Source organism: Oryctolagus cuniculus, chromosome 17, assembly GCF_964237555.1.
Source record: "Oryctolagus cuniculus chromosome 17, mOryCun1.1, whole genome shotgun sequence".
Classification (NCBI taxonomy): domain Eukaryota; kingdom Metazoa; phylum Chordata; class Mammalia; order Lagomorpha; family Leporidae; genus Oryctolagus; species Oryctolagus cuniculus.
Genome location: NC_091448.1, coordinates 16474096 through 16500073, shown reverse-complemented (window position 1 = coordinate 16500073; position 25978 = coordinate 16474096). Strand labels below are relative to the sequence as shown.

At 35.5% G+C, this 25978-nt stretch overlaps 1 protein-coding gene across 33 annotated transcripts in view; it reads left to right on the top strand.

Moving 5' to 3' along the window:
* EFCAB3 (EF-hand calcium binding domain 3) overlaps positions 1-25978 on the top strand; it is a 649184-nt gene that overhangs the window by 303588 nt on the left and 319618 nt on the right. For 31 of the 33 annotated variants that reach the window (XR_011383437.1, XM_070060541.1, XM_070060535.1 and 28 more), the window contains 11 exons: positions 775-828; positions 1452-1556; positions 2577-2630; positions 3965-4069; positions 5228-5281; positions 6235-6339; positions 8607-8660; positions 9286-9390; positions 14433-14486; positions 15082-15186; positions 16390-16494. Coding sequence is in view for 32 of the 33 variants with exons in the window: in XM_070060541.1 (XP_069916642.1) it covers positions 775-828; positions 1452-1556; positions 2577-2630; positions 3965-4069; positions 5228-5281; positions 6235-6339; positions 8607-8660; positions 9286-9390; positions 14433-14486; positions 15082-15186; positions 16390-16494 (900 nt within the window). In the remaining variant the exon portion in view is untranslated. Of the gene's footprint in view, positions 1-774; positions 829-1451; positions 1557-2576; positions 2631-3964; positions 4070-5227; positions 5282-6234; positions 6340-7553; positions 7625-8606; positions 8661-9285; positions 9391-14432; positions 14487-15081; positions 15187-16389; positions 16495-25978 lie in introns of those variants that run through there. The other 2 variants (XM_070060532.1, XM_070060549.1) reach the window with 2 other exon arrangements.

Sequence of the window (25978 nt, the reverse complement as noted above, 5' to 3'; positions counted from 1 at the left end):
TAAGAATTTTACAACATCCAAAGGAATTAATAAATCTGAGTCTACTAAAATAGAAGTATTTAACAAGAACTTATTATATGGGAAGATTATTTTAAATTTTTATTTAATTTTTAAAGATTTATTTATTTGAAAGAGAGAAGGGGAGAGAGAGAGATGTTCTGATCTCTATTTGCAAGTTCATTCGCCAAATAGTGTCAACTGCTGGGGCTGGGCCAGGTCAAAGCCAGGAATCTAGAACTCTGTCTAGGTCTTAAATGTGAGTGGCAGGCGTGCATATACTTGGGCCATCTTCTGACTGGATGAGACACAGAGCAATCCAGACTCCAACAAACACTCTGTCTGATATGGGGTACTGACACAAAAGCAGCAGCTTAACCTGCTGGGCTACAATGCTGGTTCCAAGATCATTCTTAAATTCCAAATTGAAACATTATTAAATAGTATATACCAAATTGAAATCCTGTTGTTGTGGTCTGATCTAAATAAAATTTTCCAGGATCTTAGAGCTAAAAGTAAACCTTTGAAAAAAGTGACTTTTTAATCTTATCTCCTGACTATTTAAGGTTTGATAGCCTGTAAAAGAATTAAATCACAGTTATATTGATGAAATAACTAAACTTTTTATATTTCATTTCTTTACTCTGATTCATTCCCAGCAAGAGGGTAAAAACAGAGAAAATTGTTGAAATGAATATTGCTAGAATATTTTCCATTCACAGTAAATTCCTAAGTCTCATAATGATTTCTTTTTATTATTTGCATTTTTTCTTATAGTAGATGGGAAAGTTGCAATGAGTGAATTGTTTGATGAATTAAAAGCTTTTACAGGTAAGTGAAAAGATACTGTATTAACAAAACCTTCAATCTTTACATAGTAGCATAGTTTTAAGTATTCCCCACTATTCCATTTGTCAGTTTAAGCTTTTAACATTTTCTCATAAAACACATGCTTCTATAATCCTATAGTTTACTTTTAAATGTAGCATCTAAGTGTCTATAAATTTATAACAGTGTGAACTTTCTAGAATTTTTATACTAACAATATCATTCTCTGTTACATTATTAATAGATTCTCAAATAAGAATAGATCAAGTAATAAGATAAGACTTTTATTGTCAGTATAAAGAACAAATAAATATTCAGAAAATATTGAAACTATACAATACTCTCTGGTAAGATGTATAAATGAATTGTTTCTGATTTTTAACCAGTTATTCAGGTAGAATTTATTCTCTTCCACTTTGACTCATCTTCAGATCAGTCATACCTTTCAACATTTTTAAGTAAACATGTAAATTTGATATATCACTCCTCTTAATTCCATATAGCTATCTGTTTTATTATGTCTGAAACTACCTCAAATTAGGAGGAAACTTGTTTAATGTTATTACATTGTTTGAAACAATTATTCTATTAAATTCTTGAATAATAATCTTTTATATTTTTCAAAGGAAAAGAGATTGATGTGCAGGACCTCTCAGATTTTCTGAGTAACATGGGTATTGAGCTAACAGATAAAGAACAGATAAAGCTGCTGAACGAGCTGCCAGTTGATGGTGAGCCTTATAGATGACTCTGTTCCCTTCTTGAGAGCTTTGTTTTATGGGGCTGTAGGTTTTTGTTTGTTTGTTTTTAAGAAAATGTTCTCAGTTTACAGTCCTAAAAAATTAAAATGATTAGAAAAAGTAAATTTTATGTTATGTAGATGCCCTTTCATTTCTTTTGCCCAAGGCCACAGAGCTTAAGTAAATGTTTTACTATCATATCCTCTGACCTCTGACAAAATTATATTAAAAAAGGAAATGAAGGAAAAGTGATGAGGTGAGAGATTTTTAGAAGAATTGGGTGGAAGGAGTCAACAAAGAAGCAAAGTGATAGCAGCATAGCAGTGTCTATTAACAGCTGTCTTCAGTGTTAAAACTTGCATAATGTCACACCGATAGTTCTCATTTTTATTTTTTTAAGTTAGAGGATGAGATTAGAGCATATTAATAAATAATAAAATGTGGGGAGCAGCTCGGACTAGACTAAGTTACTGGAATTAAGACTTATTCTATGCATCTGCTCTCCCACAATATGGCGCTGGGAGAGAAGTAAACAGCTTCTACCCAGCTGCCTCTCACCAACTTGACAAGCTGCAGAAGCTGCTCCTGATTGGAGGAGAGCGGTGTGCTCGGCGTGTGGGCAGCCGAGTTGGGATTGGCAGAGGAGGACTATAAAGGAGGAGAGAGACGGCATGCACCAGGAACATCTAAGGGGAACATCTAAGGGGAACACCTGTGCAGCCCCCGAGAGAGCCGGCCGGCGGTGTGCCGCTCCCCTGCGGAAGTGGGGAATGTGGCCAGGGGGAACTGCCCTTCCACGGAGGTGGAAGGGACAGTAGCCAACCAGGGAAGAACCAGCAGCAAACCCGGGGAGGGCCGAGCAGACGAAAGAACAGCGCAGGGTCCTGTGTTGCTCCTCCATGAAGAGGGGGAGCGACAATAAAATTATTTCTTAAATTATGAAATGTATGTATCTTCTTATGAGCATCTGCAGCACATTTTGTTTGACATAGAGTGTGTTTCGCATTGCAGCTTCTGGGAAGATCTACGAAAATAGATTGTTGAATGGTGTGAAGTCTTTCAAAGGTGAAAAACAATATTCAAAGTTTAAATTAATGTCATTAATCAACATATTCTCTAAGAATTGATTTTTAATTAGGTCTTTCATTTTACATTTAGTTTCCTAAGTAATGTCCCTTCTAAAATCTTTATAAAAGGTCTCATAATCTTTTATATTTTTCAAAACTAAACCCCCTAAGAAATACATGAAGACAACATTAGGTAGCTATTTTGAGAATTGACTAAAAAAACAAAGACAACCAAAGATAATTCCTGCCCATTGTCAGAAAGATTAGACATTGTTTTCTAGTAGAATCAAATCCATTAAATAAGATTCATTAATGATTTCTCTAAACAGAACATATTTTTAGCAAAGTTGTATTAAGAAAAACTGTCCCTATTCCTAGTACTTAGGAGAAAGAAAGAGAGAGAGGGAGAGAAGGAGAGAAAGAAAGAGAAACACAATAGAATGGAGTAGGGGGATGAAGAAAAAGTTGGAAACCTTGCCATTTGACACCTATTGAGAAGAGTTTCCTGCCACAGAAGGAATGCCTCCTAAGATTCCCAGGCCTTTAGGACAGCAGGATTATTTCTTGAAGAAATTAATGTGGAAGTTACCCATGATATTTCTCATTTTATAATTTACTATGTGTTATTATCCACTAAATTAAGTGTCACTTTAAAAATGGTGCTTTTACTGCAGGAAACTGAACTTGTCAGTCTTTCTGTAGTTCTCTTCTTCCTCTGTCCCAGGGGGCACATCTTATGTACCTTCTTTAGTCCCTAGTCCTCCTGTTTTACAGCTTTTAAAATATATCTTCCTCTCCATGTACTCCCAGCCTCAATTTCTGCTTCGGCTTCCCAGCATTTGTAGTTAAGCCTTCCCTGATATTATCATAGGTGGATTAAAAGAGATAGCATATATTCATTTTCATTAAACAAATAGCTTTCTACTTAAAAATAATCTATACTTATACTCTTTTCACCCCATGGGAAAACCACACAGTGTAATTTCAGAGTTTCAGTGGAAACAAGTACTAGTTTTCTAGCATTGAAGAATTTTCTCAAAATCCTTCTCTATGTTTCATTAGTTGCCTTTAACTTCAGTTATAAAATTCCTTTATAAGGTATTTCCTGGGTATAGTTTCACCAAGATAAATTTAAAATTTGTAAGGAAAATGTTCATCTAAATTTAGTTGTCATGGTTAGAGGCAATATTAATTACATGGAGAACAAGATGATATTTTTCCTTAATCTTATCATTTTAATAGTAAAACATTTTAATATATAATATTAACATATTTCTAATATTTAACACATGTATTACATCTTAATTTTCTCACTTTCTGTCTTTTTCTAAGGAGGGAAAGTTCAAAAAAGTAAAATGGATAGTGTTCTAGAAAACTTGGGGATTAAACTCACCGAAAAGGAGCTTGAACATCTAGCAGCTAAGTTGCCAGTCAATGGTGAATACTAGTTATTACTATGATTTTCAATAGAGTTTTCGCTTATAAATTTAAATTAGAAGATTTTGAAATAAGAATTATTCAATGCTAAAAGGATATTTCTGTTATCTCCAAATAAGCTTTATATCCCTTTGGTATTATCAAGTCCTTCTTGAACCCCAATAACTCAGATATTTACTTTTAATACTGTCCCAAATTTCCTATAAGCTTTATTCATTTTTTTTCTTTTCCTCTCTGGTTGTATATTTTCAAATAATCTTGATTTGAGTGACCAGATTCTTTCCTCTTTTATTTTATCCTGCTAATGAGAACTTCTATTGCATTTCAATTTTTCTTAGTATACATTTCAGCTTAAGAATTTTTTTTTTTTAAATTGTTCCATCTCTCTGTTAAGATTTTCTGTTCAAGTATTGTATAATTTCATTCTTTTTGTTGAAGCTCATTGAGTTTCCTTAAAACAGCCATTTTGAATTATCTGTCAGAGTCTGCAGATGTAATATGCTATATGATCAGTTTCTGCTACCTTATTTTCTCCGTTACGTGAAGTCATGGTTCCCTGAAAGTTCTTGATGTTTGTTACCATACAATATCACCTACACTTTGAAGTACAAGGTGTTATTCCATTCGTCATAACCTAGATTTGTGTTTGCCTGGCCTTCCAGAAATTCTAAGTATTATGCTTACTTTCTCTGAGCTTATGGACTAGATGACACCCTATGCTAAAGTTTGTCATAAATCCACTGTTGTATTATGTTTTTTCCATCATGAATGATACCTTAAGCCCAGATTGTCTCAAATCCATAGTGAATCTTGTTAAGAATGAACTGAATCAGCCATTTTTAAAAAAGAATGAAATCCTGTTTTCTACAACAAAATGGATGCATTGTCCAACTATTTTACTTAAAATATAGGGTGTCATCTGAAGACTAGAAAATGGCCCCTTTACTTAACTGTTCTCTTGTTCCAGGGGACAAATAACCTTTCACTAAGATATTGTTAATTCCTAGACTCTATTAATTAATAATTCTGTCAATAATTTTAAAATTGTAAAAGATAGTGGAGAAAATTTACTTGGACAAGGGTCTGCTTTATTGTATTTGGACTTTGGTCCCATATCTTTGACATTGTTTGTTCCTTACTCATTATCTTTACTTGTAGATGCTGGGAATATTAATTTCAGTGAATTGATGGAGGAAGTGAAAATTATTACAGGTGAGAAATGAGTTGCTATAAATCCAAGACTTAGATTGTTAACACTAAATAATTATTTTGTTGATGTCTTTATTTTCCTCTTTTACTCTTATTTGTATCTAATCACTCAAAGTTGTACATTAGATTATCTGTATTAACTATAACTATCTATATTCTTTATAGTGTTTTTTTTTTAAGATTTATTTATTTATTTGAAAGAGTTACACAGAAAAAGAGAGGCAGAGAGAGAGAGAGAGAAAGGTATTCTAATCCGCTGGTTCACCCCCAAGTTGGCCTCAATGACCAGAGCTGCGCTGATCTAGAGCCAGGAGCCGGGAGCCTGGAGCCAGGAGCCAGGAACCAGGAGCCAGGAGCTTCTTCAAGGTCTTCATGTGGGTCTTCCTTGAGCCATCTTCTACTGCTTTCCCAGGCCATAGCAGAGAGCTGGATCAGAAGTGGAACAGCTGGGACTAGAACCAGCACCCATATGGGATGCCAGCACTGCAGGTGGTAGCTTTACCCGCTAAACAGTGCTGGCCCCTACAGTGTTTTTCAAAAGTGTAACATCACTACTCTGTGCTTTAAGAAAGTCAAATTATAAATTAGTAAAGTAAAATTTTGGTAGAGATACAGGTAGTTTCATAATTTGGATAATAACTAGTACACTGTATAATTACAGAATTATTTAGATCAGTTATCTAAAATTTTCAAAATAAAATGAAATTGCATGTTTTTAATTGGGTACTATATTTGATTACATAATTATGAAATAACAACTTACTAGGATCAAGTAAAAAAATTTTGTTTTTAAAAATCCATAAAAAGTGGTTAGTAGGATGGGCAATCTTATGCCTTTGTTTGTCTAGCAGTCTAGACATTAATGTTGAGTTGTTATAGCTAATTTTTAAAAAATTTTTCTAGTCATTAAATAGTACACAAGTTCCTCATCTGTTTTTATTCTATCTTTTTTGAAGGAGGTGAAGCAAGTATCAGGGAAATAAAAAGTGTTCTTGGAAGTATGGGCATAGAGCTCACAGAGAAGGAAGACTCAGAATTGGCGAAAATGTTACCTGTTGATGGTAAGCATTTCACATAGCAATACAAGTTCAAAGAAGTTGATACTATGTTCTCTTTATGAGAACTAACACTCATTTTGATTGCCAAGGAAAGATTAAGAACAAAGAAAATTTAAAGCTTTCTTGAAACAGCCATTCCTGTTCATTTGCATATCCATGGCTGCGGTTGTGCTACACCAGTAAAGCTGATTAGTGATGACATAAACCTTATGAGCCACAAGGCCTAAAATATTTATTTCCTGGTCCTTAACAGAAAGAATTTACCTATCCTTCTTTGACGTATACACTCAGATTACAAAGAAGTGTATGCTGGGCTGAAGCTTAGGTATATTTTTAGTTTTATTTAAGTATTTGAACCAATTCACATTCATTTTAGCAATATGTATCATCATAAACAGTAAGTTTTTGTTGAAGCAACAAATAAAAAAAAAAAACAGTGGCATAAAATATTAAGAGTAATTTTGCTTAAAATGCATGTGCATTTTGGTTAGCAGGGGGGTTCTGCTTTTTGTTACTTTAACCAAAATACCAAAGAGAAGCTTTGTTCAAAAACAAAAACTTATTTAAACTGAAGCTGCAGGTTCCAGGATCACTCAGGTAGTCTGGTATCTGATGGAGGATGGATATAGTAGTACAGAGGAATGATCACGTGGTGGGCAGGAGGAGGAGAAAGAACAGTTAGGGAGAACTGGAACTCAAATAATCAAATTTCTCATGAGAACCACCATCCAAGGGCATGCCCCCAATGACCCAAAGACCTCCTATTGGCCTCACCTTTCAAACACCATCATTAGATCAACTCTATACCATCAACCAATCATTAACATCAAGACATCAGAGCTTAAACATCTGCATGAGTTTTCGGGAGTCAAATTTACTGTCGTACCCATTGTAAGGCGGGCACAACGCACCAAACACCAGAGTAAGGGAAAGAGTTTATTGGGGGAAACCCGACAGACCAGAAGGAAAAGAAGGAGAAGGAGAGGGAAAGAAAGAGAGATACAGAGACAGAGATGAGGAAACGGAGAGAAAGAGAGCCAGGTGTTCAGGAACAGGTCCTTTTAAAACTTTTCGGGGGGGAGGGGGAGTGACAGGTAGGGAAGTAGGAGCAGCGAATCCCTTTAGGATGGGGGTGGGGCTGACACTGGTGGTTGGGCCATGTGGCCATCTGGCTTCCAGCCATGGCAGTGGGGGCTAAGGCCTAGGATGGTGAGGGGACTGCGCCATTTTACTAACTGCGCCCATACTACCAACCAACATTTGGTTTTCTCAAATGTTTGCTAAGCTGGTAAGTGTGAAATGTACTATCTTTATTTACCAATATTTCATAAGCATTTAAGCAATTTGTGTTTCCTCTTTTGTAAAGTACATATTTTGTCTCTTGTCCAACTTCCTATTGGTTTGCTTCTATTTTTCTTGATAATTGGTAAGAGATTTTTTCTATTCTAAGGAGGCAGGAATACTTTTTCTGAAAAAGGACAGAGAAAATATTTTAGGCTTTACTTCTTCTTTTGCAACTATTCAACTCTACAACTTTTGTTGTAGGGCAAAAGTACCCACAGTTATTATGTGCACAGATAGGCATGGCTATCTTCAGTAAACCTATAAAGCCAGGTGGTGGGTCAGTGTCTTACTGGCCATACTTTACTGACCTCTATCATAATGATTTTTTTTGGTTACATGTGTTTTAAAATATATTTTCCCAATTTTCATTTGGCTTTACACTTTCATTATGATGCACCAAAGTTCTTAAACTATGTGAAAATTTCTTTAAGTTTGCACTTTCATATGTCTCTTTGATGAAGTCTTCAAAATATCCTTCTATATTTTTCTTCTAAAAATTTAAAGGTATATCTTCAGTCAACCTGAATATCATTTTTTTAAACTGGAAATCTGTTGCGTATTTAGTCAAATAGAGTGTTCTCAAAACTTAAAAACCCAATTTTGTTCCCCAATTCTACTAAGAGGTTTAATTCTGGAATGTGAAATCAATAAATCAATAGAAGTGTCCTAAAAGTAATTAAAGAGGCATATAAGGAAATGAAAATAGAAATTAAATACTTTTTCAACATAGTTATGGCTAATATTTAATTGCCTTGAATGCCAAGAATAGAAAGACTAGTCATGTGTTTTTATTCTTATTATAAAATAATAAACTTATTTTATAATAAACTAGAAATCATAAAATTTATCTTTCTGAAATTATGACTTTTGTGCAACTTTTATGAATCTCTAAATCTCTTTGACTTAAATTGTTGCTTTTCTTACAGCTGATGGAAAGTTCTATCAGAATAGGTTGATGAATAGTGTGAAATCTCTTAAAGGTGAGTGAAAAACAGAATAATGGAGCTGATATTAATGTGTTTTCTGCCTATAGTATCGTATAGTCATTGAATTGTCAATTCTTCATATATATTTATATTTTCTACTTATATATAGTTTCATGTTTGTGCCTCATCTATAGATCTGCTACAACATAGCATTAATCTTGGTTATTCTCCACTGGATTGAAGTCTCATTTTCCTCTTCAATTTTTGAATCACTCGTACAGGAGAAAATAAAATTTAAGTGTGTACGATGAATAGCAAAAGAAATGACAATGGAGGTAGAAAATAAAATCTATTTGAGAGCTAGACAAATGAATGTGAAAGATCAGAGTAGAAAAATAAGTTATCTGTACTACTCAGGATCATTATATTAAGGATCTTAGTGATTAATTCACTGAGTATATATATATATATATACCTTTAAAAACTTGCTGTATGGCTGGAGATCCCCAAAATAGCCTGAGCATAAATGCTTTTACTTTCACTTTATTATTGACCCTTTTTATACACTTAATTGGCTGCAATGAATCATGACTCTTACATCAAAAAAAAAGCTGTAATATATGGAAAATAATTATTTTTGCACATTTTGAATTCTGTCAATGAACTTTTGTCCCCTAAGGAGAAAAGATGGATATCAATAAACTAGACACATTGCTGGAAAACATGGGGATGACAGTTTCAGAAAAGGAACTTACAGATATTGCAGAGAATCTACCAGTGGATGGTGAGTTTTTAAGATATTATTGAGCCCCCAAGAACACACAGCCTTAAACCTTTCTAAGGCTTGTCTGGAAACAAGGTATCATTTAGAAAATCATGAAGAACTTAAAATAACAAAATATTCGATAATTTCACTTAAACAATATTTTTCACTTAATATGCTAAAAATTGCTGAGAATCTGGCATGAAACATTGCCATGCCAGAGAGGGAAAAGTACAGTTGGGGGTCTGAGGACAAGGAGAGGCAGGTGGTGAAAATATATCGGCCAGCATAGGTTTTTGACATTTCCTTTTCTTATTCCCTTCTCTTATTAACTTAGCAGCTTTGTTCCTAGACCAGGCTGTTGGGCTCTAGTTTATATGTAATTATGAACTCAGATTTTGAAATTAAGGCAATAATGAACTGAAGTCAATATGATAAGTCATAAGTTAAATCTCAACTTAAATCAACAAATGTAGGGAATACTCCAAAGCAAGCAGTATTGTTTTCATGGGATAATCTCCTATCTATCTCCCCATTCCTGATGCTTCTCACTGTTACTGGTTTTTCTCATTTTGATAACCTTTTTATCTCAAAAAATGTACTTAATTATTTTTGTGCTTTCCAGTACTCTGTAAAAGTAACATGAGAGTTATATGAACTTTTGGAAAACTTATTTGCTTATAACTTACATTTCTACTGAGATATTTGGAGAATAATTGTAGTTGACAGACTACCAAATTTCAAGAGGAGGTTGTTTTTACAATTAGAACTTCTTTCCCCTCCGCCCCCTTTTTTTAACCACTGAAAACTTCTCTGGCATTAAGCGAAGGGGAAAACAAATGTCTTATTTAACACAGCAATCATCCAAATAATCATATTTATAAACTTAATTTAAAAATTATTTAAAGCAGATAGGTACCTGGAGCAATAGACAAAATAGAGAGCCCAGAAATAAACCATTGCCTATATAATCAAATGTTCTTCAACAAGAATGCCAAAATCATAAAATAGGGAAACAGACTCTTCAATAAATGTACTGGGCAAATGTATCCATACCTCAGGAAAAAATTAACTCAAAATGGATTAAATATCTAATTGAAATTTCTGCTAAACTAGGATCCTTTTGCTTTTTATTTGTTGAACTCCATTTTCTAGAGCAGTAAGTCCTTGACTGCAATGCAAATTAAAGATTATCTCAAAAGTGAAGGGGAAAAGGGAGAAAGGGAGAGGGAGGCTGAGTGGGAGGAAGTGAAGGGGAGGGAGAGAGGGAGAAAGGGATATTCTCAGAAATGTATCTATAAGCTATATTGAACCTGTTAAAAACTACAACAGAAAAGGGGGGCCAGCACTGTGGCATAGCAGGTAAAGCTGCTGCCTGCAGTGCTGGCATCGCGAAGGGGCACTGGTTTGATTCCTGGCTGCTGTACTTCCTATCCAGCTCTCTGCTATGGCCTGAGAAAGCAGAAGTTGGCCCAAGTCCTTGGGCCCTTGCACCCATGTGGGAGACCAGAAGAAGCTCCTGGCTCCCACTGTTAGGGCCATTTGGGAAGTGAACCAGTGGATGAAAGACCTCTTTCTCTGCCTTTGCCTCTGCCTCTTTGTAACTCTGCCTTTCAAATAAATAAATAAATATTTTAAAAAAAACTAAAAAGAAAGAAAAAATACCTAAATGTAAGGCTTAAAACTATAGAACTCTTAGGTTAAAAAAAATAAATCAGAAGAAAAACTCCATGATGTTAGATTTGATTAATTTCTGAATATGACAGCTAAAGCACAGTCAAGCAAATGTAGGAAAATGAAACTATATCAAATATTAAAACTTCTGCTTATCAAAATATACAACTATCAGAGTGAAAATGCCACCAAAGGAATAGGAGAAAATATTTGCAAATAATGTGTCAGATAAGATATATTATAAAAATATGTAAAGCACTACAACTCAACAATAACAATGAATTTTAAAAAAGAAAAAAATTACTGTTGGGGCTGCTGTTGTGGCACAGCAGGTAAAGCCACCGCCTGTAGTGCTGGCATCTCATGTGGGAGCCAGTTTGAGCCCACATGCTCCACTTCCCATCCAACTCCCTGCTAATTTACCTAATAAAGCAGTGGAAGATGGCACAAATACTTGGGTCCCAACACCCACGTAGTAGACCCAGAGAAAGTTCCTGGCTCCTGGCTTTCAATTGACCCTGCTCTGGCCATTGCAGCCATTTGGGGTGTGAATCAGCAGATGGAAGATTCTATTTCTCTCTCTCTCTCTCTCTGTAATTCTGCCTTTTGAATAAAATAAATTTTTCATGCTTCAATAAATGTAGCAGATGATAACTAATTCTATATTTTGAAATACTATTCATAGTTAGATAGCCCCCATATCTTCCTTCCCTGTATTGCACTGATGAGAAATCCAGGTTTGCAGATTCTCCTTGCAAGTACTTTCTTCATTCACTGAGTGCCCGAATACTTACAATCCACACCCAAGGTATTGAATCTGAAATCACTGAGATCTGGGAGTTGACAGGGCTCTGAATTCCAGAGTTTTCTAGACTGTAATGGAAAAATAGGTGATATTCAGCCTTGCAAAGGATCAGTGACTCCCCTCAGGTATAGAGTGAGAAGTCTGAAGGAGAATATAGGCACGTGCCATGGATCCTCTCCTGGGCATAAGAGCAGAACCAGTAAGAGATAAACTGTGACTCTCACTTCTTTGCAAGATAAGAAAGAAATGGAACAGATATCTAATACCTGAAGCTTTCCAACTGCATCCTGAGGGCCTGGATTTCATCTCACCTTTGCCAAAGCAATAGCACAATTTTGAACATTCTCTTTTTTTTTTTTTTTTTTTTTTTTTGACAGGCAGAGTGGACAGTGAGAGAGAGAGACAGAGAGAAAGGTCTTCCTTTGCCGTTGGTTCACCCTCCAATGGCCGCCGCGGTCGGCGCGCTGCGGCCGGCGCACCGCGCTGATCCGATGGCAGGAGCCAGGAGCCAGGTGCTTTTCCTGGTCTCCCATGGGGTGCAGGGCCCAAGCACCTGGGCCATCCTCCACTGCACTCCCTGGCCACAGCAGAGGGCTGGCCTGGAAGAGGGGCAACTGGGACAGAATCCGGCGCCCCGACTGGGACTAGAACCCGGTGTGCCGGCGCTGCTAGGCGGAGGATTAGCCTAGTGAGCCGCGGTGCCGGCTACAATTTTGAACATTCTAAAGGGAATGTTAATAATAAGACTATCAGTGGGCTTTTCAGCAAAACCATAGGACAGAAAATAGTGGATTGATATTTTCAAAAAGTTGAAAGAAAAAGTAACTTCCAGCTGACAACACTATACCCAGCATTCCTTTCCTTCAAATATAAGGGGGGATTTTAAAACAATTCAGATAACTAGAAGTGTAGAAATTTATCAGCAGGAGACCTGCCTAACAAGAAATGCTAAAGGGAGACCTTCCAGCTGAAGAGAAAAGAAGCTAATTGGTAACATAAAAACATATGAACGTTTAAAACTCACTGATAAAAGCACAGAGTCAAACCCAGAACACTCAAATACTGTAGTCGTGGTATGAAAATAAAATATATCTCCACTCTGAAAATTAAAAGATAAAACTATTATAAATAAATATAACTGTAATAATTTGTTAAGGAATATAAATTTTAAGGTAAAAAGATAAAAACTATTATAAGTAAATTTAACTAATAATTTGTTAATGGATATAAATTATAAAATATGTAAATTGCTACATCAAAATATAAAATGTGGAAGAGTGATAAAAGTGTATAATTTATGTAAGTGACCAAGGTTATCAGTTTAAAATAGCTTATTGTATGTATAAAATGTTTTCTGTAAACCTCATGGAAACTGCTAAGCAGTTTCCCATACTAGATAACACAAAAGAGAAAGTGAAAGGATTCCAAGCACAGCACTACAGAAAATCATTGAATTATAAAGAAAGAGCTCAATAGAGGAAGACAGGAGCAAAGTGAACAATTAACAAAATTACAGTAAATCCTTATATATCAATAACAATGTTCATTTATACATTCAATTATTGTTTATAGCCATTGTCTATATTCCCTAGCAGAACTAGGGTCTTTTTTGCTTTTTACTTGTTAAACTTCTTATTTGATGAAGTATTAAGCCTGTTTACTATAATGTAAATTTAAAATGTTATCTCAAAAAGTAAAAAAAAGGGTAGAAAGAAGGATGAGGAGGGAAGTACGAGGGAAATATTCTGTTCTTTGACTTGTATCTACAAATCATATTGAATCTTAAAAATTAATTAAAATAAAAAATATTTTAAATGTAAATAGGTTAAAGTTTATGATCAAAAGTCATAGAGTGGCTGAACTGATATTTAAAATAAGACCTAACTCTATGCTGCCTACAAGAAACTCAATTCAGTTTTAAGAATACACAGGGACTGGCGCTGTGGCGAAGCCAGTAAAGCTGCTTCCTGCAGTGTTGGCATTCCTTATGGGTGCCAGTTCGAGTTCCAGTTGTTCCACTTCTGATCCAGATCTCTGCTATGGCCTGGGAAAGCAGTGGAAGATGGTCCAAGTCCTTGGGCCCCTGCACCAGTGTGGCAAGACCCGGAGGAAGCTCCTGGCTCTTGGCTTCGGATTGGCATAGCTCTGGCCGTTGCAGCCAACTGGGGAGTGAACCAGTGGATGGAAGACCTTCCTTTCTCTCTCTGTCTCTCCTTCTCTCTCTGTGTAACTCTGACTTTCAAATGAATAAATAAATCTTAAAAAAAAAGAATACACAGAGGGCAAAAGTGAACATAAGAAAATATATCCCATGCAAAGCAAAATCAAGAAGACCAAGAGTAGCCATATTTAGATCAGACAAAATTGCTTTAAGCCAAAAGCTGTGAAGAGACAGGCCTATATAATGACGAAGGGGTCAATTATTAAAGAAGACAAGCAAATTTTTTTCTAGATCATGCTTACAAAGTGGCTAAAAATGTTAAAGCACTAGAATATATAAGAATTTTTGATTTGTTATCATGTTCCACAATTTCTTAGTGATACTGTCATGTCACATTTACATGCATTTTTTTTTTTTTTGCAGTTGATGGTAAAGTGAAAATAAAAAAGTTGTTGAATACAATGAATGTTTTTTCAGGTGAGTAAGTTTAATGTAAAACTGAAATTCTCATTCCGTTATGTTTAAAATGACATTTTCCAAGTAGTGGATTACTGACTTTTAACTCCTTGCTTTTTCTTATTTCTGATGAGTTATTTGCTTCTTACACCCTATGATTTGGTATTAGATTATAAAAAAATCTTAACACTTTACATGTTTCATCTTGAAACCAGTTGTAATGTCTCTGAGAGTATTTTGCTAGTGTTTTACCACATCATGTAAATATCCAAAAAAAGCCACAGAAAATGTCAAGATGAATTTTGGAAGACTTAAGGGTTTTTTTTGTCACTATGCAAAGAAATCCATGTACTTTGTAAATCAAAAGAATAATGCTTGTAGAATTTTCTGACTGATTGATTTTGCAAACACTCTTTTCTACAATTTTTCAGGCCTTAAGAATTGGAAAATTAGTTTTTACAACTAATAAAGAATATTGTCCCTGTCTCCCCTATTGATTTTATGTAGATTGGTATTATTTTAACATTGAAATTTGTTTAATTTGTGCATCATGCCATACAGGTGTAATAAGTACTTTGTTGTTTTTCTAATAATCAATGTTGTTCTCTTTTCAAAGATGAAAATAAGATTGACATAAATGATCTGAAAAACACTCTAGGAAGCGTGGGAAGTGAGCTCACAGAAGAATTCCTAAATCTTCAGCAAACTGTACCAGTTGATGGTGAGCCATAAAGTGGCACAAAAGGTTTCCAGAGAACTTGACTTAGGGAGCTGTGTCAGAAGTTTAAAACTTTCCTATATTAATTTCCTCTGGTAATTTCTAGAAAGAGTCAATTCAGCTACAAGCCCTTAGTGCTATTAAGGACTATATACGAACTTTTGCATTACACAAATAGAAAAATGTGGAAGAAAGCAAATGGGATAAGAAGTTAACTAGAATAATTAAGAAAATAAAAATAGCATGTGCTTTAGTATGATAGAAGTTTACAGAATGTTCATGTATATTATACATGCTGGAGATGGGGACTCACTAATAATATGTTGATTTATCACATAGCAAAAAGTTTCCATTCTCAAATTCTATGTATATTTGAGAATAATGTGGGAATGATATCTAAGGCAAACACTGTTTTTGAAAATTCCATTAATCATGGTGCATGCATTACTGTCTCTAATAATATCATTTTATTTCTGGAATGAATTTACACCTTTTATCATGCTGGAATAGTATTTCAGAGTAGATTGTTGAATGAAGTGAAGTCTCTCAAAAGTTGGTAAGAAGACTGATAAGAAATCAAGACTGTCAAATGCTCATAGTTTATAATAATTATATCTTTGGATTGGAAATCCTACATGTTATATTTAGATAATTTGTAATTTGTGCTTTTTTTAAAGTATATCTATAGTTTAACAGCTCATGTCCTAAACATACCTTTGCATAAGGCCAAATCTTTTTGAAATTTCCCAAATTTTACTCCAAATGAATTATTTTAGAGTTTGGTATTTTAGAAGAAAAGCATTAAAATTTTTAAAAATATGATCAGAAGCAGCAGTAATAATTAACTTGAAAGTTTAGGAAGCACAAATAGACCTTACTTACTATTGCTCAAAAGTATGAATTTACAAAGTTATTTAACTCTGTTAAGTATTTTCAAATGTGAGCTTGACAATAGAGTTTAAGGATATAAAGTCTGATTTTAATTCTTCTATTCACTTTATCCTCTTAAGCAAATCTGATTAAAGTTTTGATATTTATATTATGAATAGAAATAATACAAGTATATGAACCTTATTGTATTTTTATGTTTTACCTTGTTATTAGTACATAATCATTAAATATAGCAATAGCATATAATTACTAAAGTAATATTTATTGTTTTCAAATCATTCATATTTTCATGATCCTGACTTATATCTTTGCAAGGTGGGAAAGTTAATGTTAATAGCATAGACATAGCTCTTCAAAACGTGGGGATCAAACTTACAGAATCAGAACTGAAAGATCTGGCAGAAAATCTAACAGTTGATGGTAAGCATCAGGTCTTTTGTTATGTCTTTCCTAAATTTCTAAACTGGTTTATAAAATTCATCAAATTGTTAGTTCTAAAATTATGTTTGTCAAAAATCCTTTTGTGGAAAGCATGAAAAAAAAAAAAAAACCCTGATCTCATTTTTAAAATCTGAAGTCATTAACATCTCAAAAGAGATAAGGCATATCTCTTAAGTAATGCTAAGATGACTAGTTAATCAAAAACAATGGTTAAGGGACAGGATAGAAGTTGAGAGAACAAATTGGAAGTGTCAAAAGAAATCATAACCTCAATAAATAATATTATTCATCCAGTCCCTTTGACACTCTCACTTATCACACATAGACTTCCAAATCTCTATCTCTTTTCCAGTTTCTATTTTACACCTCCAGACTTATATATTTACATTCAATTTGAACTAACCACTGGAAAGATCCTTTGGGAATTCAGTCTCAATAATTGAAATCCAAATCCATTTGCTTTCATCCCATTCTTACTTTTGCTCCGATATTTTCTTCCCAGTTGATGACCACTCACCACCTGTTTATTCAAATCACCACCTCCCTACCATCTTCTCCCTTGTTTTCAACATTCTCTTAAAGGTCTCTGGCATATTTCTTCAATTTATCTCTAATTTATGTACCTCTACTAATGATGGCTGTATTTCAAATCCCTGTCATCTTTGGTTTATATAAATATAACTAGTAATCTTTTTTTCTCTTAGTAGTGCAATGTCTGTGGATTGACTGAGTAATTAACCTAAAATTCAGCTAATTAAGATTAATAATCACATTACTTTTCAGTGACTTGTCATGACCTATCTGAGAAAATGCAAGTACATTAAAAAAAAAAAAAAGGATTTATTTATTTATTTGAAAGGCAGAGTAACGGAGAGGCAAGGGTGGGGGAAGAGAGAAAGAAATTTTCCACCCACTGGTTTATTTCCCAAATGGCTACAATGTCTACAGTTAGGCAAGTTAAAGCCAGGATCCAGGAGGTGCAGTGGCCCAACCACAGTGCGATCCCCAGTGCAAGTGTTTTTACATGCCAGTCTTGGCTCTCTAGGATCTGTTTTTCCATATCCATTTTTGGCTTATTTTTTGGCAAAAGTCACATCCCTTAACATTCTCTATAGTTCTATATGTGTACAATACACAGTTGTTTTTACATCTTTAATTTTGTTCATGCAGTCTTCTCTTCCTATATGGGTTGTATACTCAGTACACTTGGAAAACTCCCATTTATTCTTATATTCCCTCCAAAGAAACCTTTTATTTAATGAATACAAATTTCTTTGGGAATATAGTGATTCTTCCCACCATACCCGCCATACTACCCACATGACCACTGCTCCTCCTTCTCCCTCTCCCCTTCCCAATCTCATTCTCCATTAAGATTCATTTTCAATTAACTTTATACACAGAAGTCCAACTTATACTAAGTAAAGATTTCAACAATTTGCACACACACACAAACTGTTTGAGAACAAGTTTTTTTTTTTTTAAGGCACTTTAAAGATTCATTTATTTATTTGAAAGTCAGAGTTACACAGAAAGAAGGAGATGTAGAGAGAAAGAATGAGCGGTCTTCCATCTGTTGGTTCACTCCCCAGTTGGCCATAATGGCTAGAGCTGTGCCAATCCAAATCCAGGAGCAAGGAGCTTCCTCATGGTCTCCTGTGTGGGTGCAGGGGCCCAAGACCTTGAGCCATCTTCCACTGCTTTCCCAGGCCATAGCAGAGAGCTGGATTAGAAGTGGAGCAGCCGGGTCTCGAACTGGCACCCATATGGGATGCCAGCACTGCAGGCTGTGGTTTTACCTACTACTTCACAGCTCCGGTCCTTGAGAATGAGTTTTACAGTTAACTCTCATAATACAACTCATTGAGGACAGAGCTTCTGCATGGAAAGTTAGTGCACAGTGATTCCTGTTGTGAAATTAACAGTTAACACTCTTATGTATGACATCACTGACCACCTGAGGCTCTTGACATGAGCTGCCAAGGCTATGGAAGCCTTTTGAGTTCACAAACTCTGTCAGTATTTGGATAAGGCCATAAGTGAAGTGGAAGGTCTCTCCTTCCTTCTCAAAAAAGTACATCCTTTTTTGATGGTCCCTTCTTTCCACTGGAGTCTCACTCACAGAGATCCTCATGTAGAACAGTTTTTGCCACAGTGTCTTGGCTTTCCATGCCTGAAATGCTCTCATGGGCTTTTCAGCCAGACCAGGGTGTCTTAAGGGCTGATTCTGAGGTCAGAGTGCTACTTAAAGCAACAGTTATTTTATGAGTCTGCTGTGTGGACTGCTTCCCATGTTGGAACATTTTCTCTACTTTTTAATTCTATCTATTATTATTAACAGACCTTTGGTCTTATTTATATGATCCCTTTAACACTTAATCCTAACTATATGACCACTCTAACTCTTAATATGGTCACTTCAATACTTAAAGTGTCAATTTTACTTCTACAAATTTCATTTTAGCTTCTCTATTAATTATCACAGAGCAGGGAGAACATATGATATTTGTCCCTTTGGGACTGGCTTATTTCACTGAGTATAATGTTTTCCAGAATCACCCCTTTTGTTGTGCATGACCAGATTTCATTTTTTTTTTCACTGCTGTGTAGTATTGCATAGTGTACATATCCCATCATTTCTTTATCCAATTGTTAAATTCCTTTTTACTTCCACTGGGACCATGTTTCTGTGATTCTGTATGCAGCACATTCTTAAGCATCTTTTCCAGGGCTGGACAAATGGTGACAAATTCTTTCAATTTCTGTTTGTTATGAAAGGCCTGTATTTCACCTTCATTCATAAATGAGGGTTTTACAGAGTATAGTATTCTGGGTTGACAGTTGTTTTCTCTTAAAATTGGAATATATTTCTCAGTTCTCTCCCAGCCTGTAGAATTTCTGATGAGAAATCAGCTGTGAGTCTAATTTAATATCCTCTGAAAGTATCTGGCACTTCTCTCATGCACATTTTAGAATCTTTTCTTTATGTTTTACTATGGTGAATTTGATTACAATTTGTCATGGTAAAGATCTTTTCTGGTCATGTCTATTAGGAGTTCTATGTGCTTCCTGTACTTGGATGTCCCTTTCTTTCTCCAAATTGGAGAAGTTTTCTGTTGCTATTTCACTAAAAAGGCCTTCTTCCTTTTTAATTTTTTTATTTAATGAATTCATTTTTACATAGATACAACTTTAGGAATATAGTGCTTCATTCCTCCATATCCCCCACCCCGCTCCCATCCCACCTCCCATTCCCTCTCCCATCTCCTTCTTCATTATGGATCATTTTTGGTATGACTTTATATACAGAGGACCAACTCTATGCTAATCATAGATTTCAACAATTTTCTCCCACACCCACACACAACATATAGAGTACAGTTTGAGGAGAGAATTTGCAGTCAATTCTCATATTACAAATCAATAGGGACAGAGGTCCTACCTGGGGAGTAAGTGCATGGTGACTACTGTTGTTCCTTTAACAATTAACACTCTTTTTTATGATGTCAGTGATCATCCAAGACTCTTGTCATGGGCTACCAAGGCTATGGAAGCCTTTTGTGACCATAGACTCCGTTGGTAATTGGACACGGCCATAAGCAAAGTGGATGTTCTCTTCTCCCTTCAGAGATGCCTGTCTCTAAAAAGGCCTTCTAATGCTTTCTTTCCACATCTTCAGGAACTCCTACAACCTGTTTATTGGGTCATTGATAGTATCCTGTATATTAACAGCAATTTTTTTTTAATTTTCTAATTTCTTCCTCTTGTGTTTGGTCTGGTTGTATAATTTCCTGTGCTTTGTCTTCTAGGTCTGATATTCTTTCTTCTGCTCACTGATTCTGTTGTTAAGGCTTTCCACTGCATTTTTGTTCTTTTGAATTCTTCATTTCCAAGATTTCATTTTGATTTCTGTTTAAGATGTTAATTTCGTGGGAGAAATTTTCTTTTATGTCGTGTATGAATTTCATCAGTTTGTGCATTTTTTTCTGATTACTTCTATGTAATCTTTTTTTAACTTTTATTTAATAAATATAAATTTCCAAAGTACAGCTTATGGATTACAATGGCTTTTTCCCACCCATAACTTCCCTCCCACCCGCAACCCTCCCATCCCCCGCTCCCTCTTGCATTCCATTCACATCGATTCATTTTCAATTCTCTTTATATACAAAAGATCGATTTAGTATATATTAAGTAAAGATTTCAACAGCTTGCACCCACACAGAAACATAAAGTGAAAAATACTATTTGAGTACTAGTTATAGCATTAATTCACATTGAACAACACATTAAGGACAGAGATCCTACATGAGGAGTAAGTGCACAGTAACTCCTGTTGTTGACTTAACAAATTAACACTCTTGTTTATGGCGTCAGTAATCTCCCTAGGCTCTTGTCATGAGTTGCCAAGGCTATGGAAGCCTTTTGAAATCGCCGACTTCTATCTTATTTAGACAAGGTCATAGTCAAAGTGTAAGTTCTCTCCTCCCTTCCAAGAAAGGTACCTCCTTCTTTGATGGCCCGTTCTTTCCACTGGGATCTCACTCACAGAGATCTTTCATTTAGGTCTGTTTTTGGTGTTTTTTTTTTTTTTTTTTTTTTTTTTTTTTGCCAGGGTGTCTTGGCTTTCCATGCCTAAAATACTCTCATGGGCTCTTCAGCCAGATCCAAATGCCTTAAGGGCTGATTCTGAGGCCAGAGTGCTGTTTAGGACATCTGCCATTCTATGAGTCTGCTGTGTATCTCGCTTCCCATGTTGGATTGTTCTATCCCTTTTAAATTCTATCAGTTAGTATTATAGGACACTGGTCTTGTTTATGTGATCCCTTTGACTCTTAGACCTATCATTATGATCAATTGTGACCTGAAATTGATCACTTGGACTAGTGAGATAGCATTGATACATGCAACCTTGATGGGATTGTATTGGAATCCCCTGGCACATTTCTAACTCTACCATTTGGGGAAAGTCAACTTGAGTTTGTCCCAAATTGTACATCTTCTCCCTCTCTTATTCCCACTGTTATATTTAACAGAGATCACTTTTCAGTTAACTTTAAACACCTAAGAACAATTATGTGTTAATTACAGAGTTGAACCAATAGTATTAAGTAGAACAAAAAAATACTAAAAGGGACAAAGTATTAAGTTGTTCATCAACAGTCAGTACAAGGGCTGATCAAGTCACTGTTTCTCAGAGTGTACATTTCAATTCACCAGGTTTCCTTTTTGGTGCTCGGTTAGTTGTCTCCAAGATATGATATTTGTCCCTCTGGGACTGGCTTATTTCACTCAGCATGATGTTTTCCAGGTTCCTCCATTTTGTTGCAAATGACCGGATGTGCTTTTTACTGCTGTATAGTATTCTATAGAGTACATGTCCCATAACTTCTTTATGATCAATTTTTGAATTCCATTTCTAGCATTTCCTTAGTCTCTTCATCTTTACAATTTAGCATTGAAGTGTTGTGTTCTTTTGGGGGCAACATGTTGTCTTCCTTATTCTTATTTCTTGACTTGGTTTGTTTGTTATTCAGCGTTTATGGAAATACTTATTGGTTTCTTCTTCTTTTTTTTTTTTTTTTTTTTTTTTTTTTTTTTTTTGCTGTGGTGGCTTTTATCTTTGTACTATGCCTTTGTAGATTAGTGGAGTGTCTGCTTTTAGTGAATACCTAGAGCTGTCTTGGGTGTGGCCAGGGAGCTCTGTTCAGTTCTCCAGGGTGAAGGGCATGTCTAAGGTGACACACTGAGGTTTGTCGTGGTAAATTTTCTCTTTTTTTTAATCAGAGGGGAAGTGAATTCTGCTCAGCTGAGCTCCTCTCCTCAAAGGAAACCAGTGCCTGAGCACTAGCCCCATTGGGTGTAATATTCATCTGCTCTGTCCCAAGGACCACACAAAGGATCTGTGCAGTCCTCAGTGTGAGCTCAGATTCCCCAGCAATGTCCCTCACCAGGTAACCAGGGAGCCCTGTGTGTGTGGAGCCTCCCAAAGTGACTGTCAACAGTTCCTTCCACACCATGAGCCCTCCCATAAATCCTCAATTTTTTCACAGTCCTGGCATACAATCCTCCCAGTCACAAGCACCCAGCTCCCTATCGGTTCTCCCCACCAGACTCAGTAGTCTCCATTCAGCTGGTTGTTGGGTGCAAATATGAGCTTGCACAGCTGTTACATATGTCCAAAGTGGAGCCTGCTCTCTATTGCCTTGTTACGGGATGCTGTTGCAGGGTGATAGGGGAGAGAGAAATGTGCCCTCCTTTTTTTCTCCTTTGGTTTGGCAGGTACACTATACCCCATGGGGCTCCAGGCCAGATTCCCTCAAGGCTCTTCCTGCAGCTTTATTATTAGTGGCTTGGGCTGCTGCAGTCTGGTCTCACCTCACTCTCCAACACTGGTGCATAGGCTCTCAGCTACTGGGGTCCTGAGTTGTGGGTGCCTACTCTTTCCCCATAGGTCCACTGTGTCCCTCTAATTTGCATAGTTTTCTCTGCCGCTTTCTCCTTAACTCTTCCCTAAGACTGCACTCTGTCCACTTTTTTTGAACTATCTTCTCCTAGACTAGAGCAGTAAGCTCCCACCCTACTCCTTCATATTAATCCCCTTCTCTATATTTTTCATTTATTCTTTTACTCAAATCCTCTTTGGGAACTTTCCATTCAAATTAAATATCTGTTCATGATTCTTTTATAACTTTTTGCCTGTATTTAATTTCTTTTATAATTTTTTGTAATCACATGTTTGTATTTCTTTCCTTTAAAAAATATTTATTTGAAAGATAAAGTTACAGAGAGAGAAGGAGAGACAGAGAGATCTTCCATTCACTGGTCCACTCACCAAATGGCAACGATGGCCAGGGTTGGGCCATTTAGCCAAGAGGCAGGAGCTTCATTCTGGTTTCTCACATGGGTACAGGGACCCAAGGACTTGACCCATTTTCCATTGCTTTCCCAGACATACTAGCAGGGAATTATATCAGAAGTGGAGCTCCTGGGAATTGAATGGGTGATCATATATGATGCTGACCTTCACAGGTGGCAGCTTCACCCACTCTCACAATGCCAGCCCCATATATTTCTTTTGACAGTTTGTAAGAGCTCCATTCAAACACAAGTGTCTTATATACTTTTCTATATTTGTTATCTACTATAGTATCTGGTATATATTTTTATGTGCTAGAAATTTTTGTCCCTATTGTTATAATAACAATAATATAACATAATTTTGATTAAAATGGTACCACTTCTTTGTCTCTATATGTCAGGGTTTCTTATCACAGTTCTTACAAAAAGAAATAGAACTTTCTTATTGTATTATTCAAACCTAGTGGTCCCATGACAAAATAAACTAAACCCTGGAATGTCTCAACATATTTAACTTTTATAAATTCATCTGCATGGTCCCACTCTATAAGCAGACATACTTTCTACTAGATAAGCTAGATTGGATGATTTCCATCAGTTCCTACACGTTACCTCAAAGCCTCCATTCTCAGACACACAGACTCTGCTGTTGGTTTTGGCTCACTAGTCAGACTCATTATTCCATTTTTTTATGGGGTTTCTTCTTTTTCACTCCAATATATCAGTAATCTTTGTGTAAATTTGATTTAAAATAATTAACCAAATTCAATGAAGTTCCTCAACCCTTTTGCAAATCAGTGATAAATAAAGATGCTTGTAAGACTGTGTCATCTAATTCTGTTTCCTGATGCTATGTTATATCACATGTGATCCAGTTAACTACTTATTTTAATAATTGTCAGTTTATAAATTTGTCTTTCTCAATAACTGATAAGTTACTGGAAACAAATATTATTTTTAGTGTCTGGAGCCTAGAAAGTAGTAATAAATGAAATGTTTTGACTTATTTACGTATATACTGTTACATTGACTTTGCCTTTTTTCTAATTATTCTCTTGGAAACATCTGATTTTTTTATGATTTATTATATGAAAGCGAAATAGAAGAGAAGGAGAGAGTCAGTCTTCTATCTGCTGGTTCATTTCCTAAATGGCCACAACAGCTATGTCTGAGCAAAGCTGATGTCAGGAGCCAGGAACTCCATACTGGTCTCCCACACAGGCAGCAGGTTCCCAAGCATTTGAGTCGTCATCTACTGCTTTCTTGGGTGCATTAGCAGGAAGTTGGATTGAAAATGGAGCAGCCAGGACTGGAACTGGTACTCCAGTATGAGGTGCTGGCATTACACCATAACACCAACTCCTATTTTTTAAGATGCACATGCCAGGGATCACATACTACGAATATAAAACAAACAACAGAAAAAGACAACCTACTTCAAAGAAGTATAGCAGACTCAAAGTTTATACAACATAGCAGTCCCATCATAATATAATTCAGAATCATTTGACATATAAAAATACTAGGAAAATGTGATTAATTTCCAAGTAAAAAGACAATCAACACATGCTAAGCCTGAGATAACTCATTTGTTAGAATCATCAGACAAAGCTTTGAATCAGCTAGAGCCTGGGAAATGAATGGAAAAATAGAAGTTATCATCAGAGAATAGAAATTAAGAAAAAGAACCCAATAGTAAGAAAAGCTGCTAGAAGAAAGAAATAATGAACTTGAAGATAGTTCAACAGAAATTATCTAATTTGAAAAACGCAGAAAAACAGGTAAAAAGAAAAAAATGATCAGAGCCTAAGGGCACTGTGGGACATATCACAAGGGCTAATGTGTCACTGAAATTCCAGAAGAAGAAAAAAAAAATGAAGTCAGGAAAAAACAGTTAAAGAATTAATGGCCAAAAATACCCCAAATTTGGTGAAAGACAAATTTATAGATTTAAAACTAGAGAATCAGTAATTTGAATAGCTATATATTTCTCATCACAAACCAGGAAAGCTAAAAGACAGTGGAACAATGTCTTCAAAGTACTCAAGCAAACTTGTCAATTCAGAGTACTTTATTTAATTTTCACTTTAATTAGCACATATAATTGTACATATTTTTCAGGTACAATGTAATTATTGAATGGATTTATGCATTACATAATGATCAGAAGGATGTAATTAGCATATGCATCACATCCTAATTTGTCATTTCTTTGTTATGAGAACATTCAAAAACCTCCCTTCTAGCTATTTTGGATTAGAAGTATATTATTCTTAATTGCGGTTACCCTACTGCACAAAGAACTTTAGCACTTACGTCTTCTGTTTGTAACTTTGTCCCAGTTGACCAGGCTCTCCCTGGCCTCTCTTCCTCCCCCCCTTCTCTATTCTCTGGTAACCACAATACATTCTCTAATTCTAGATAGTCAGTGGTTTTACATTCTCTAATTCTAGATAGTCAGTGGTTTTAGATTCCACGTATGAGTGAGCTCATGTTGTATTTGTCTTTCTATGTCTTATTTATTTGGGTTAAGATAATATACTCTGCATTCATTGATGGTGTTGAGAATTACAGGATTACATTCTGTTTGTGACTGAGTAAG